This window comes from Haemaphysalis longicornis, unplaced genomic scaffold (genome assembly GCF_048455015.1).
Source record: "Haemaphysalis longicornis isolate Haplotype H1 unplaced genomic scaffold, Haemaphysalis longicornis Haplotype H1 scaffold_1, whole genome shotgun sequence".
NCBI lineage: Eukaryota > Metazoa > Arthropoda > Arachnida > Ixodida > Ixodidae > Haemaphysalis > Haemaphysalis longicornis.
This window is the reverse complement of record NW_027526203.1, coordinates 231,637,457-231,651,633: the sequence shown is the minus strand read 5'-3', so window position 1 is coordinate 231,651,633 and position 14,177 is coordinate 231,637,457. Positions and strand designations below refer to the sequence as shown.

The following is a 14,177-nucleotide window of genomic DNA, read 5'->3' as shown; positions in this document are numbered from 1 at the left end:
GGAAGCAGAAAGATAATTACCAACATTACAGTAGTAACACAATTTTCGTCGGGAGAACCGCCGCGGCAGCGGAGCAGTGCAGACCTGTCTCGCATGAGCTCCGTCGTTATCTTAGTAAATCGGCCTTCTAAGAGGCGCAGTTTCGAAATTCTCGCGGCGATCTCATCGCCAAACCTGCTCCTGCACCCAGGAATACAAGTATTTCGAGGGCCCAGGACGAGAAAGACCATCCTTTCGTACTTCGCAGACCACGCCGGCGCACGCAACTTTGGCTAGCGCCCGACGTTCGCGCGCGCCGGCGCCGGCCGCGCCGTGAAAGCCACGATGCTCCAGCAGCCGATAGACCAACCCCAAGCGTCTCAAGGGACTTCAACGACGACGAACGGCGGACTTTCGCCTTTTTCTCAACAACAAGCACCAGCGCACGCTGTGCAGGAAAACAACGACGACGCCGGCTGGGAACAAGCACTCAGCCGCCGCACTAAACAGCGCATGAAGAAAGAAGCACGAGGAACCCTCGAGCGGGAAGCTCCTGATAAAGACGGAAACAGCGACCGTGCAAGTAAGCAAGGCAATTTTCAGCAACAAAAGAGAAGACTCCCTCCCCTGCCGCAAGACGACTTTAAAATCGTCATCAGGCCGAGGAAAGGACTCCCTCTGAAGACCTTTTCAACACTCGAGATAACCCAGGCCGTAGCAAACGCGTGCCCGGGAGGACTGAACAACCTGAGCGAAGCGATTGTTCGCCCACGATGGGGCTCAAACATAATCATCGTCAGCACGCCGAGCGAAGAGGCTGCGAATGAGCTTCGGAGAATCAACTTCCTGACATTCGGCAGCATCACGTATGACACAACATCGTACGTGGCTTTCTCCAAGCATGAAGTCAAGGGAATCGTCCACGGATTTCCACCGGGAACACCATCGGAAGACCTCATGAGAGGCCTGAGAGTGCGGACGCTGAACACTAAAATAATCCAAGCCCGCATGCTGGGGCAATCGAAAACTGCACTGCTGACTTTCGAGGGTGACACGGTTCCCCGGGCGGTGTACTTCCACGGTGGTGAACTTCTGTGCTACCACTACAGAAAGACGCGTCAAGCCTGCCAGAATTGCATGACGGCAGGACACCGGTCAGATGTCTGCCCTACGCCACACGTCAGCAAATGCCCCCAATGCGGCACGGATAACCCAGCCCCGGAACACCCCTGCTCCCCAAAGTGTGCTCTCTGCGGTGAAGAGGGCCACGTAACTGGCACAAAGGATTGCAAGAAGAAGTTTCGAAATTCAAGGATACCCCCTGGCAACATCCCCAAAGGAAAGCAAGCAAAAAAACCCAACCAGCCCAGATGGTTTGCGGAGGAGTGGCCAACTCTGGAAGAAACCACCGACCCACCAGTGCGGAGCAACACCGAGCAGGCGACGATCTCCTCAGGGAATGAAGCCTCCACAGGGAACAAGACCACCAAAGACCGAGTGGCCTCCCAGGAGCGCAAGCAAGAAGGCAACAAGAAGGTGAGTTGGCCAAAAGTAGCTGCCTCCCTACAGAACACAAACACTAAAATAGACTCTTTACAATCCAAACAGGATAAGGTAATTGAAGAACTACGAGCCCAACTAGCCAGACAGAACAACGAAATCGAAAACCTCCGAAGACAGCTATCTGAAAAAGAAAAACGTAGCGAAAGCCCGCACAAAAGTCCAGCCATAAGCACGTGCGCCTTTACCCCAAAGGACATGCCTGCCCCAATACCGCAACCTTCAGTTCCCCCCCAGCTGCTAAACGATCCCAGTGGCATAGGACTCTTCCTAGCACAAATGCAACAAGCTCTAAACAATAGGATGGACCAAATACAGCAAGCTCTCCTCAACATGGCGAAATCAGCAGAACAGAAACAGCATAACGAGGCAAAGAGAAAACTCGAACAACAACTAAACCCAAGAGGAAGCAAACAACAAGCACTCGATGCACAGATAGAAGACCCTGAGGCAGACATCTCAGACAAAAATGAAGCACCGTAAAAAGGCCCCTAAATCAGAAAAATTAGAGATATGGCAATGGAACTGCAGAAGCATACGCAACAAGAAATGTTCCCTAGAACAATACATACAAAGCAAAGAAGAGAAGCCCGAAATCCTATGCCTGCAGGAAGTGGAATATATGACGAATATATTAGGTTACACCCGCATGGATATAACGAAAGACCTACGAGCAGCGATATACGCAAGAAAAGACATCACAACCATCAAGCATTTCTTAATGACCCGATCCCCATCGGCCAACTTAATAGAAATTGTTCCCAACGACAGGAAGAAAAGTTCCGTCTTTATTCTCAACGTCTATAGCTCACCCTCCAACGCAAGCGAGGATTTCTCAAAGCTCATGGGAGAAACCATGCTCAAGGTGAAAGGAAATAGACTGATAGCACTGGGGGACTTCAATGCACCCCACAGAGAATGGAACTACAATTTTAACTCTAAAAAAGGCGAAAACCTCCTCAACAACATGGACAGATATGGACTAGAATCCATAAACGATCCCAGCAGCCCCACCAGAACAGGAGGCATTAATAATAGAGACAGCTGCCCGGACCTCACCTTTGCTAAAAGCAGTGACCACCGTATAATATGGCACAACACTAATGAAAATCTGGGCAGCGACCATAACATCATCTGCGTCAGAACCACGTCAGACAACTACAAACTGCAACGAAAGCCTGCCAGAATAACAGACTGGGAAAAGTTCAGATCAGAACTGCCACTAACAGAAGATAGAATCCCAATCACCGACATCGATATTTGGAGCAAAGATCTAATTTCCAGACAAAGAAAAGTTACCAATACAATACAATGCGACGAGGAAACACCATGCGTGGACAACCATCTCATGAGCATATGGAAAAAGCGAGCCAAACTCATCAAAAGATGGAAGAGACAAAAACGAAACAAACGACTCCGAAAAAGAATCAAAAACATCACGAAAGAGGCGAAAGAATACGCACATAAGCTTTCCAAGCAAAACTGGGATGATTTCTGCGAAAACCTCAAGAACACTCTCAGCACTTCTAAGACATGGGCAATCTTGAGAAGTATGCTGGATCCAAACAACACCAAAAGAGAAAGCCAACATAGTGTAAGAAGATTAGCCCACACGTTCCAAGGCTCAAACGAGCAGCTTTTAGAAGCACTCAAGAGCAAGTTTGGAGACAAAGACACCCCGGATCACAGCCACACCCAATACAAGGGCGCAAAGAACGACATCCTTGATCAGGACATCACCAAAGAGGAAGTCTTCGATGCAATAATCTCAGCAAAAAGAAAAGGCGCTCCAGGCAGAGATGGAATAACGAACAACATCATCAGAAACCTCGGTAATCAGCAGCTAGAAGAACTTACCGAATACATAAATGAACAACATTGAAACGTGGCTCCATCCCACCGGAGTGGAAGCATTCGGAAATCACAACTATTCCTAAACCAGGCAAAGAATTAGCAATCAACCATCTGAGACCCATATCGCTTACCTCATGTGCGGGCAAGCTTTACGAACGCATCATAACCAAACGGCTGTACAACTACCTAGAGGACAATGATCTCCTCCCATACAGCCTAATCGGCTTCAGAAAAGGCCTATCCACACAAGATGCCTTCCTGCTCTTCAAGGAAGAAATCCTTGCCAAAAAGAATAACAAAGACCAAATGCTTTTGACTCTAGACCTCAAGGGAGCGTTCGACAACGTTTCCCACGAGGCAATCTTAGAGGCCCTGAACAGTATAGGAAGCGGAGAACGGATCTACAACTTCGTCAAAGCTTTCCTTTCTAACCGAACTGCAACAGTAGGGTTGGGAAACCTGAGATCCGGCTGTTTCCAAATGCCGAACAGAGGCACCCCACAGGGTTCTGTTATCTCCCCCATACTGTTCAACATTACAATGGTCAAGATTGCGGAAGCCCTAACCCGATTCACAGACATAGGTCACGTCATCTACGCTGATGACGTTACTCTATGGGTCTCCAAAGGAAACCTCCAACAGAAAACGGAACAACTGCAAGCTGCCGCAAACGTGGTTGTGGAAAAGGCAAGAGAGAACAGCCTCGAATGTTCACCTGAGAAATGCGAGCTCATCCGAATCTATCCAACAAAAGAACAACTACCTTCCCAAATCCAAATCGGAACAAAGACCATCCCAGAAAAAAAACAAATCAGAATACTAGGCATGATAATACAGAGCAACAACCAGATTGACGCCACGATGGAGAAGCTCAAGAAGACAACAACCCAACTTGCTGGGATTATCAGAAGAATTACAAGAATCCGCAGCGGCATGAGCGAAAAAGAGACACTCAGACTTGTCCAAGCACTCATAATCAGTAGAACCACATATAGCCTCCCTTTCCACATCACCACGAAAGCCCAAGAAGAACGGATAGAGGCAAACATAAGAACAGCATACAAGGCAGCTTTAGGTCTGCCTTTCTATGCATCAAGCGACAAACTATCAGCTCTAGGAATCTTCAATACCTTTCAAGAGCTAAGAGAAACGGTGCTAGTAGCCCAGAGAGAGCGTCTCAACAAAACTTCAGCAGGAAGAGCCATCTTGCGAAGAATCGGAACTCCACAAGAAAGAATCAGGCAAGACCGGATGACCAACATCACCCTAACTCAACGCAAAAGCCTGATCCCACGCCCCCTACCCAAGAACATGCACCCCAGCCTCCACAAAGACCGAAGGGTTGCCAGAATCAAATACCTACGGAAATCATTCCAGCACCAGAGCAACACAGTCTACACGGATGCAAGCAGAGGCGCAAACCGGAACTCAACAGCAGTAGCGGTGGACCACCTAGGCGAGCTAATAGACTGCATAACTATCAAAGACTTAGACACCGACGAAGCGGAGACAAGCGCCGTCCTACTAGCCATAAGATGGGGCGAACACAACGACCAAGCGCTGAACATCCTCACGGACTCAAAAAGAGCCATTCTAAACTTAGCGGCAGGCAGAGTTCCCAAGTCCACAGAGCGGATTCTTCCTGCAACCCTGAAGCATAAGCACACCATCATTTGGTGCCCCGGTCACGAGGGGCTAGACGGAAACGAGATGGCCGATGAGGTAGCGAGGTTCCTAACGTACCGCGCCGAGTCAGAGCACTCGTACAGTCTTCCCCCTCCTGAAACCCACCAAGAACTCCTTGCCAGGCTTCGTCTCAGCAGGCAGAAGTTTCCCCCTCCACACAAAGGCCTTAACACCTACGAAAGCCAAACACTAAGGAAAATTCAAACGAACACCTTCATCCACAAGTCTAGACTTGCTCTGATGTTCCCGAACACCACAAACGAACACTGCAAAAAATGTGGAGAGGTGGCAAATCTCTTCCACGCATCCTGGGGATGCCCCGTTATATGGCCCCCGGAGAACGCCCACGAACCCAACACACTAGAGACATGGGAGGCAGCCCTGGCCAACTCCGCCCTCGGGACTCAGCGAGAGGTGATCCGGAGAGCGAAAATCGGGGCAGCTGAAACTGGGGCCCTGGAAAGAGGGCTCCACTCACTTCTCTAGCCCCACTTCCCCTTCCCTTATCCCCTTTCCCATCAATAAAGTTTACTGACTGACTGACAATTTTCGTCAAACATAGAGGTGCTGCATTTGAAGTCTGGCAACTATCTCTCACTTTTGTGTGTGTTTTTTCATGGCGTTTTGTGCCGAGTGGTTGGTGGCGTGATTTAATCTGTTTTATCTATTTCAAGCTTAAATCATAGTTATAGAAGCTTTATGGGTGATGTCTACCCTTCCAACCTACGCGTGTGTTGAACATGGGGACCCCGGAAGAACGATCATCGCCGGATAAACTACTGCGCGTCAAAAGTGGATGACATTGCATCAGAACAAAGCGTGTTCGTGTGTCCGCGAGATGAAGACGACAGTGAAGGAGAATTGTTCGTTGGAAACATCGTTTTTGCTCGGGTAAGTACGCATTTTTTATTATTCTGTATTTGGTTGGAACGAGTTCTGGTGTTTATGGGTCAGTAATTCGCTAGACCCCCATCTCGTTTGCTCTGAGAGCCTACGTGAGTTAGTATACTTGTGTGGCGCCCAGTCCACCGTTTCCGCAGAAGTCAGCATCAATTTACGCTGAAGCTAGACCTTGGCTACGATGCTCGCGCTATGGTACACGGCTGCTAATAATTTCACATCACGCAAGGCTCTTTAACACCGGGGCGTTTGTTTATGTGTCTCTCAAACAGTGCCTTTGCGGTTGCAGATCGCAGTCGCAATTTCGCGTGAGTGGCACAACGCTGTGATTAGTCCTCCCTCGTGAATACCCGCGGTATACCAAGAAATAACATGAACAGGAGGTTCCCTGGAAGTGCATGTGAAAACGCGTACACGTGATTCCATGGCTGGCGTCTCGTAGGTGTTGTGAAATCTCTCTCCCCCCCCCACGAATTCCGTGCAGAGCGCTTCGCAGCTATTGCGCTCGCGAGACCGGCGACCGTACGCCTCGCGGTCTTCGGGCCGCGATATGTGTGCTGTTCTCGTGAAGCTCGACAACAGCGAAATTGCCGTACTCGCTCGCCAACGCGCCCCGACAGCGTACGCGTCGACCGGGTGCTGACGAAGTTGTGCTGGAAGAAAAGCAGGCAAGAGATGAGGGCGCACGAGGTGTAGTTAAACATGAGAATTTACAAAGTGCAAGGTGGAGAACATAGTATGCAAGGGCCGGAAACGGTGAGAGAGTTCGGGCCGCGCGCCAGCGAGCGAGTGCGGTAATTTACGTTGCCGAGCTTCACGAGTCCGGCACGAATATGACGACGCCCGTCTGAGAGTTCATAGAGGTATAGAATTCACATACGTGCAAATTGAAGGTGAAATGCGCGCATGTGGCCTCGCAGGGAGTTAGCATAGTCTCGGGGTAGTGGGGGAGATTTCACAACGCCTACGAGGCGCCTGCCGATTCTGTCAGAGTAGCTCTCGGGAAGTCTGGGGCTTGATATCAGAGGCATATGTATTGTTTAAATTAGTGCAGAAAATTGAGCCAATTCGCAAGTTCTCATTTTCGCAAAACCGCAGGCCATACAGAGACTAACAAGAAAGCTGTAGGCACTCACTCAACTCGATTTATATTGGAGAATTGAACGTGCAGATACAAGTCAGACATTGAAATGGAGGAGCCTCAACTCTCACACACCAGTTCCGATTGAAAGCAAGGGATACAGATGAGCTGCTAGCATGCGTTCCATGCAAATTAGCTCAGTAGCTAGCTTTGCATATATCATGCATACCCCACTCACAGTACCTGCGGGTCTAATAAATACATTCTTACTGTGACCTAAATTTCACTTGGGGTGTTCCGGGAATGTACTTATTAGTGCCTTGGAGGTTACTGTCTTTAAACGATTAAAAATCTACTTGATGTAAGCATTCGTGCTTTGTGTGTGCTCTTCTTGTATTTCAACAAGTGTCAGCACACTCACAGATTATGCACCTGCAGGTGCTGCTGCTGGCTGTCCTGGGTCAGCTGCCTTCCAGTCCAGTTTCAAAGGCTTTGCCAGGGCCTCCCTTGGCCAACCGACACTGCACCTGCTGTACCCAAGTACTGCCTGGCCTTTCGTTGGTGCTCCGTACGCTTTGCCGCCAGGAATGGTCGACATCCATCATCTGGCCGCTTGGACCACCCGTTCAGAAGTCAGCGCATTTGCTCGACACATCGGTCCAGGCACTGCTGCCATATCGGTGCACCCACCGATTATGTACTTTCAGGTTAGTTATTGCATGTTGTGGAACTTGCCATGATGTATACCTGTTAGCAGTGCTGTGGCCTCTGATTATTTGAAACATTTTCATGAAGCAGTGCTGTGCGTATGGAGCGTGTCATTGCTTAGCAGAGATATTGAAGAGAATCTGGGGCTGACGACTAAAGGACAAGAAGAGAAATTGAACTGACTTTGAAGCAAGTATTCGTATGTAATCAAGCCAAGCAAACATTTAGGATCTTTCGATATGGTTTTAAACTTGCAATACAAACTGGTCTACTTCAGATCATACTGGTAATAATCATACTATACCGAAAAATACATCCCGCAGTCTGTAGAATTCTGACAGCGCTTTTTTCGCAGTCTCTCATGACAGGCACTAATCTCAATGGTTGGAAGATAGTCGAGGTAGCACCAGTCTTTAAATCAGGAGACGGTACTTCACCATTAAATTTCCCTAACAAGCACCATATGCAAGGTCAGGAAACATTTCATCCACTCTCAGGTCGCTAATTATTTATAAAATCACAATATCACATTCGAGTATCACCACGGTTTTCACAAGGGTTACTTGACAAACACAACTTTCAGGATTTGTTCACGATCTACATTGATCCATTGACACAGGCTTACAAACTGCGGTAGTTTTTCTCGATTTTTCTAAAGCATTCAATCGCATTGCACACCACAGACTACTTCTCAAACTTCACCCTAATGTCCTCACTTGAGCAAAAGATTTTCATTCTTCTCAAATGCAGTTTACTTCTAATAACTATATACTTCTTTTGCTCGTGCCACTTTGTTGTCCCCCCAGGCAGGTTGCTTGGTCTATCTTCCATGTTGCATATCCTCCCATGTAGGTCTATTTGCAGATGATGTTGTAATTTATCACACAATTTCTTTCAACTACTACCGTCAATGCTTTCAATCTGATCTTAACACAATTAACTCCTGGTGCTGCAAATGGCTAATGTCGCTTATCTCTAAAACAAAGTGCATGACTTTAACGGTGGCAAGTCTCGGATTGTAAATACTTACTTCATTAACAACAGCCTGATTACCTCTTGAGACAAAGGTGTTTTGGTAGGCCGGTAGGGGAGGGGGGATTGCATGGTGGATTTCAAAAGGTACATCGATTGGGAAAATAAGACGTGTGATTAATATTTTCATTTGCACTCCAAAACTCGCTTTATTTCATATGTTTAACCCACTGCCGTGGCTAGGGTGGTGTGCTGTGGAGGCGAATGTCGGTTAGATACCGCTTGGTGTAGCCGCTTTTCAGATGGAGGCAACACGTAAAGACGCCCGTGTTTGGAGATTTCGATGCGCACAAAAATACCCAGATGGTCAAAATTAATGCGAAGCCTTCCCCTACAGTGCTCCCCATATCCCAAGTGTAGCTTTGGCGTGTTAAACCACCGTTTTTTTTTTTTTTTTCATGTTTTTGGTATAGTACCAGCTGCTGTAGCAGGTGCAACTTAAAGGTAAAATTATACATAATGTTTCCAAGAGCTAAATATAAAGGCCAAATTGAAGTGCGTTTATGGGTCTATCTCATAGCAGTAGTGAAAGGTTATATACTCTGGTGCAGGTTAAGAACGCCAATGGCTCATGTGGTGTAGTCCAGTGTTTGACGGAATGCCGTGTAGGCAGGTAAAAGCATTATTGCAGTGATGAAACGTAGGTCACTGACCAAGTCAAGAAAGCCATCTAACGGTTTGTTGCTTGTTCACGGTGAGCATGTGTCGTGGAAAACGAAGCTATATATTGGGCATTACGCGGCGCAATGAGTTTGCATAAATATGGTGCAGATTGCCATCCATTATGTTGATAATGTTGGGCGTCATCTGAACAATGAGGGACTCGAGCAGTAATCGAGAAGATAGATTGCACTCAGTTGTCAGTAATTTTGTCTTGTTCCAGTCGACCACGTGTCCCGTCCTCTCACGGTGCTCTGCCAGTGGACTTGTTTTTGCATGGCCCTTGTTCACTTCGTTCCAGTGCTGCATTAATCTTCTGTGCAGATTGCCCGTATCGCCAATGTACACTGATATGCATTCAGCGCATGGAATCTAATAAACAATACCCGGAAGCTTGGAGCGTGAGAGGGGGTCTCTCACACTGACAATGTCAGAACGCAGCTTGCTAGTGGGCACATGCACAATGTATGCACTGCGTGTCTTGAAAATGTGTGTGAGAGTTTCATCGATGTGTGGGACGTGGGTAATTGCTGCACGTTTTGATGCAGTCGTTGTCCTGAATATAATGCCTAAAGCATTATATTCAGAAAGAAGCGAAGAGGGCGACTAGCAAGAATCCACATTGACATTAGCAGGCAGAAGCGTCCACAAGGCCTGTGTCAAAACGTGCTGCAATTCTCATCCTACATATCAATCAAACTTTCGCACGCATTTTAAAGAAACACATTGTGCACATCGTGCAGGTGCCCACTAGCAAGCTATGTTCTGACATTGTCAGCGTGAAAGACCCCCTCTCACGCTTCAAGCTTCCAGGTGTTGTTTATGTTTTGAACAAAAAAAGTGCCATTTAAACGTGACACCTCCTTCCTTGCCGATTTCTGATGCCTGATTGTTCAGTTTGTGGGGATACGTTTAGCAGATAGCTCACATGTCTAACCTGTATTTGTGCTTGAGCAGCCAAACGCTGATGTTAGCAGTGAAGTAGGTGAAAATTGTAGTTTGATTGTAGTTGTGTGCAGATTACCTACATTGTGTTAATTCGTAGAAAAGCAAAATTGAGGTAACCCTGCTAACTGTTCCGCATTGCAGCATTTTATTATGCGAACGTTAAGGAGTTCAGCTGCTTGTTAAAGGTGAAATAAACAGTGGTACAAAAAGAAGAGCATCTACTAAACAGAAATATCTTCACAATCGCAGGATGCCAACGGTCCGCCTACCAACTTGTGTCCTGCATCGTTTCTGCTGGCTGGAGCGGTTCATGGAGCATTTTCCAGCTTCTCAAAGTTTGTGGTCAAGCGCTCCTCCAAGTGAAAGATGCCGCAGAGGGATCTTTTGTTTTAATCAGGGTGTCGAACCGAAAAAAATACCGGTTCGGTTACGGTTCGGGTTCGGGTGAAATAATTTCGTTCCGGTTCAGTTCCGGTTCGACAAAATCACGTACCGAACCGGTTCGCGAACCGGTTCGGGAGCTTGAACCGGTTCGCGAACCGGTTCGATTAGTTGAATTATCACTAAAATTAGAAAAAAAACATTTACTAGTTTAAAACGACCGTCAAATCAAAACACAAACTGACATTCAAAATGGTGCTGCTCCCCAAGGGCAGTGGCGCAATTGCAAAGGAAACTTTAAACAATTAGGAGATATTAGAAAAACACATGAAGTGGCGACGATTTACCACCTTCTTTATCGCTCAGACTTTCTGTTGTCCTAGCAACTATTCATAAAGCCAACGCCAAGAGATATGATGGTGGGATATATTTTCTGTCCTTTCCTTTTTTGTTGAAATCGCAATTGTCGCTATGCAATCGCCCATCACGCTAACCTTGAGGCCTTAAATTTAGTCCTGCGTACGGGCGTGTTCAAATACCAGCGCTTAATAACAATGGCGCACATTTTTTATATTTGTAACAAAACAGAAAAATTGTACAACAGGCACATAAATACTACCAATGAATTATATTATTTGGTAACCCTGAATAATTTGTTAGCTGTCACCTTATCGAATGTGTTAGCCACACTTTTGTTAAAAGTAAGCTTTAGTTACGCTCAGTCACTGCATTATTGCTCTGACCACTGCAATTCCTTTTGCGATACCGAAAGTGTGCATTACAATCAGTATGTCATCGTACCGCCTGAACCCCTACCATCGTTCCGTGTGCTGCATTGCGGAATCTTATAACAGGTAATGCGGTTACAAAATGAAAGGGAAATTTGACACGTGGAGCATGAGATGGGACTTTTTGGGTAGACGCTCTTTAATTCGTCCACAGCAGTACTCCCCTCCGGAACGAGTAGCAGTAGAAGCAATGTAGCGAGTTGGGCAAACGGCTTAGCAAACAGCTTAGCCACTGAGCAGCTCCTGGGGTCACACTTGTCAAGTATTAATAATTTGCAGGTGTCGGACCTTTTCAACAAATTATGAAATGCAAAAAGTTTGCACACATCGGGTGTGAGCTTTCGCTGTTGCGCAGTGGAGCACTCCTGCAGCCTGATTTCTCCAATGAAGTCGCAGCTAGGGAAGGGCAAAGTCGTTTTATATCACCTGCAAGCTGCCGAGAATGACATTTCGTTTGGTCAGCTTGCACTACGCTCGCGCCTCCAGCAGCAACAGACCAATGCTACATTGGTGCTCATTCATTTCCCCTGTTGTTACATAAAGCGTGATAGTGTTCAATTGTCTGGAGGGGAAAGTGCGCGAGCAAGTACGAAGTTGATGGTACGGGAAAGAAAAAAAGGCCTGAATTGCATTGACTGTGCAATATCAACAACAGAGGGTCGAACCGTTTCGGCATGAACCGGTAACCGTTATTTCTTTTTCCGGTTCAGTTCCGGTTCGGGTTCAGCGTGCTCAAAAAATAACGGTTCGGGTTCGGGTTCAGTTCCGGAAAAAATACCGGTTCGGTTCCGGTTTTCGGTTCGGTTCGGTTCCGGTTCGACACCCTGGTTTTAATGACACAATTTCACGTGCTCAGCAGCAAATTTACTCGTAAGGCTTTTTAAATATTCATCACCCAAGAGGGCATGTTACCTTCGTCTTCGGTGGAATGTGTCTGCACTCAGGTTATTTGTGACAGAAACAAGTGGACCACGTCATGAGAGTCATTGAGGCCTTGTTGATTGTGTATGCTTCTGAAATGACATTTTCATTAAGCTGAATACTTTCCACATATTACGATTTGTGAACAAATTATGGTAAAAGTCATGATTAGTTGTACTACACTGCAGGAAGGAAATGCCAACATACGTTTTAAGCGCCTCTGATATTTCAGATCGTTGGCTGGTGAGCAATAAAACAAAACTGAAATTTTTTTAAAGTAAGATCAAATATTTGTCGTCACCAGTGCATGACCATAGTAAAAGCTATCTAGTCACCAAATTTAGAATTAGACACGAAATGCCAAGAAAAATAGGGAAATAAACTAGACAGCTGGCTACAATAAACCAATTCGTAAAATTCCTCAATGTCTATCAAGTGATGATTCAGGCGGGTTAGTTAAGATGTCAGTGGGTTTACACACCCAACTTGCAGGGAAGCACATGAGCTCCCAATATTCACATGTTTTTAGTGAAGACCGTCTTCCTTCATTAAGCTGCTTTGCACATTGATGCCAGTCTGATAAATGTAGTCCTGAATTTTCGTTATGATCAATCTTTGTATGGGAACCATATATTTTTATATGATGTCGCTGTGTATTTCTGAAACTGTATCTAGTCACTAATTCCAATTTGTTGTGGTCAGGTTTTTTTCAACTAATTCGTAGCTTTTTTAACAATTATGGTATATTTTGTGTGCCTAAAGGAATGCCTCATTGCATGTTTAGCCTATGTAGTGTTGAAAGCGGACATTTTGCTTCAAAGTGGAATGTCGGGCTAGCAACAAGGTACTTCGCGTGCTGCTCACTTTCATTCATGCCATTATTTTTTATATTATCATTTAAAATTAAAAGCCAACCAATTTGCTGTCGTTTTAATTTTGTCACCTACTTTATACTTTCTTTTTTTTCAACTTTGTGTAAGGATTGACTATCCATATTTTTATGATGCCAAGACGTTGGACTGGGCTAGCTGGTACATGTTTGAATGGAGGAAAAACCATAGGAAAACCCAGGACACAGAAGAGAACGACGGGACAAACTTGTGCCGTCATTCTGTTTTAACTGTTTCCTGTGTTTACCACTGGTTTTTTATGCATTCAAACATTTTTTATGAGTTTGTTGAACAGTGATTAGTTTAGGTGTGTTCAAACAATTGTTGGCTGCGAAGGCTCCCTGTAGCATTTGTACAAGTGCTCTCTGCTTTTTTTTTGAGCCAATACCCCACCACCAGTCTTCATGAGGTGGTCTTTTGTAGAAATAAGTTGAAATAAATATTTGTTTGCATTGCTTTACATGTTTTGAAAGAATTTCTTGTTCATTCTTGTTTCTTTCAACCCCGTTTCAGAATCCTGCTTAAGGCATTTCCTCTGTTATTTTTTTTTCAGAACCAGGAAGGGTGCTCATCCTCGGTTCTTGCTGAAGCAGCAGTATCCATACTTCACACGTGAGCTCTGAACACACAGTAATTATGGTATGAAACATTCTACCAGTATAAGCCTGCTTTGTAGACGTCATTGTAGATGTCAAAGCTCTTGACAGTGTAGTCCAATGTCTGGTGTAACGGGCAATGTCTACAACTTGTAAAAATTAATTTTGTGGCTATAATGTTTGTGATTATTTT

The 14,177-nt window shown here is 45.9% G+C and overlaps 1 protein-coding gene and 1 long non-coding RNA gene across 2 annotated transcripts; both read left to right on the top strand.

Annotated features, from left to right (window-relative positions):
* Positions 1-324: 324 nt before the first annotated feature.
* LOC144158166 (uncharacterized) lies at positions 325-3,122 on the top strand. Its single transcript, XM_077688845.1, has one exon. The coding sequence runs from the start codon at positions 325-327 to the stop codon at positions 2,020-2,022; it is 1,698 nt and encodes a 565-aa protein (XP_077544971.1). The 3' UTR covers positions 2,023-3,122.
* A 2,543-nt stretch (positions 3,123-5,665) lies between these two features.
* LOC144142684 (uncharacterized) lies at positions 5,666-13,848 on the top strand. The gene is made up of 3 exons (XR_013317031.1): positions 5,666-5,970; positions 7,499-7,767; positions 10,658-13,848. It is a non-coding gene; the product is annotated as an uncharacterized LOC144142684 (long non-coding RNA).
* The last annotated feature ends 329 nt before the right edge of the window (positions 13,849-14,177 follow it).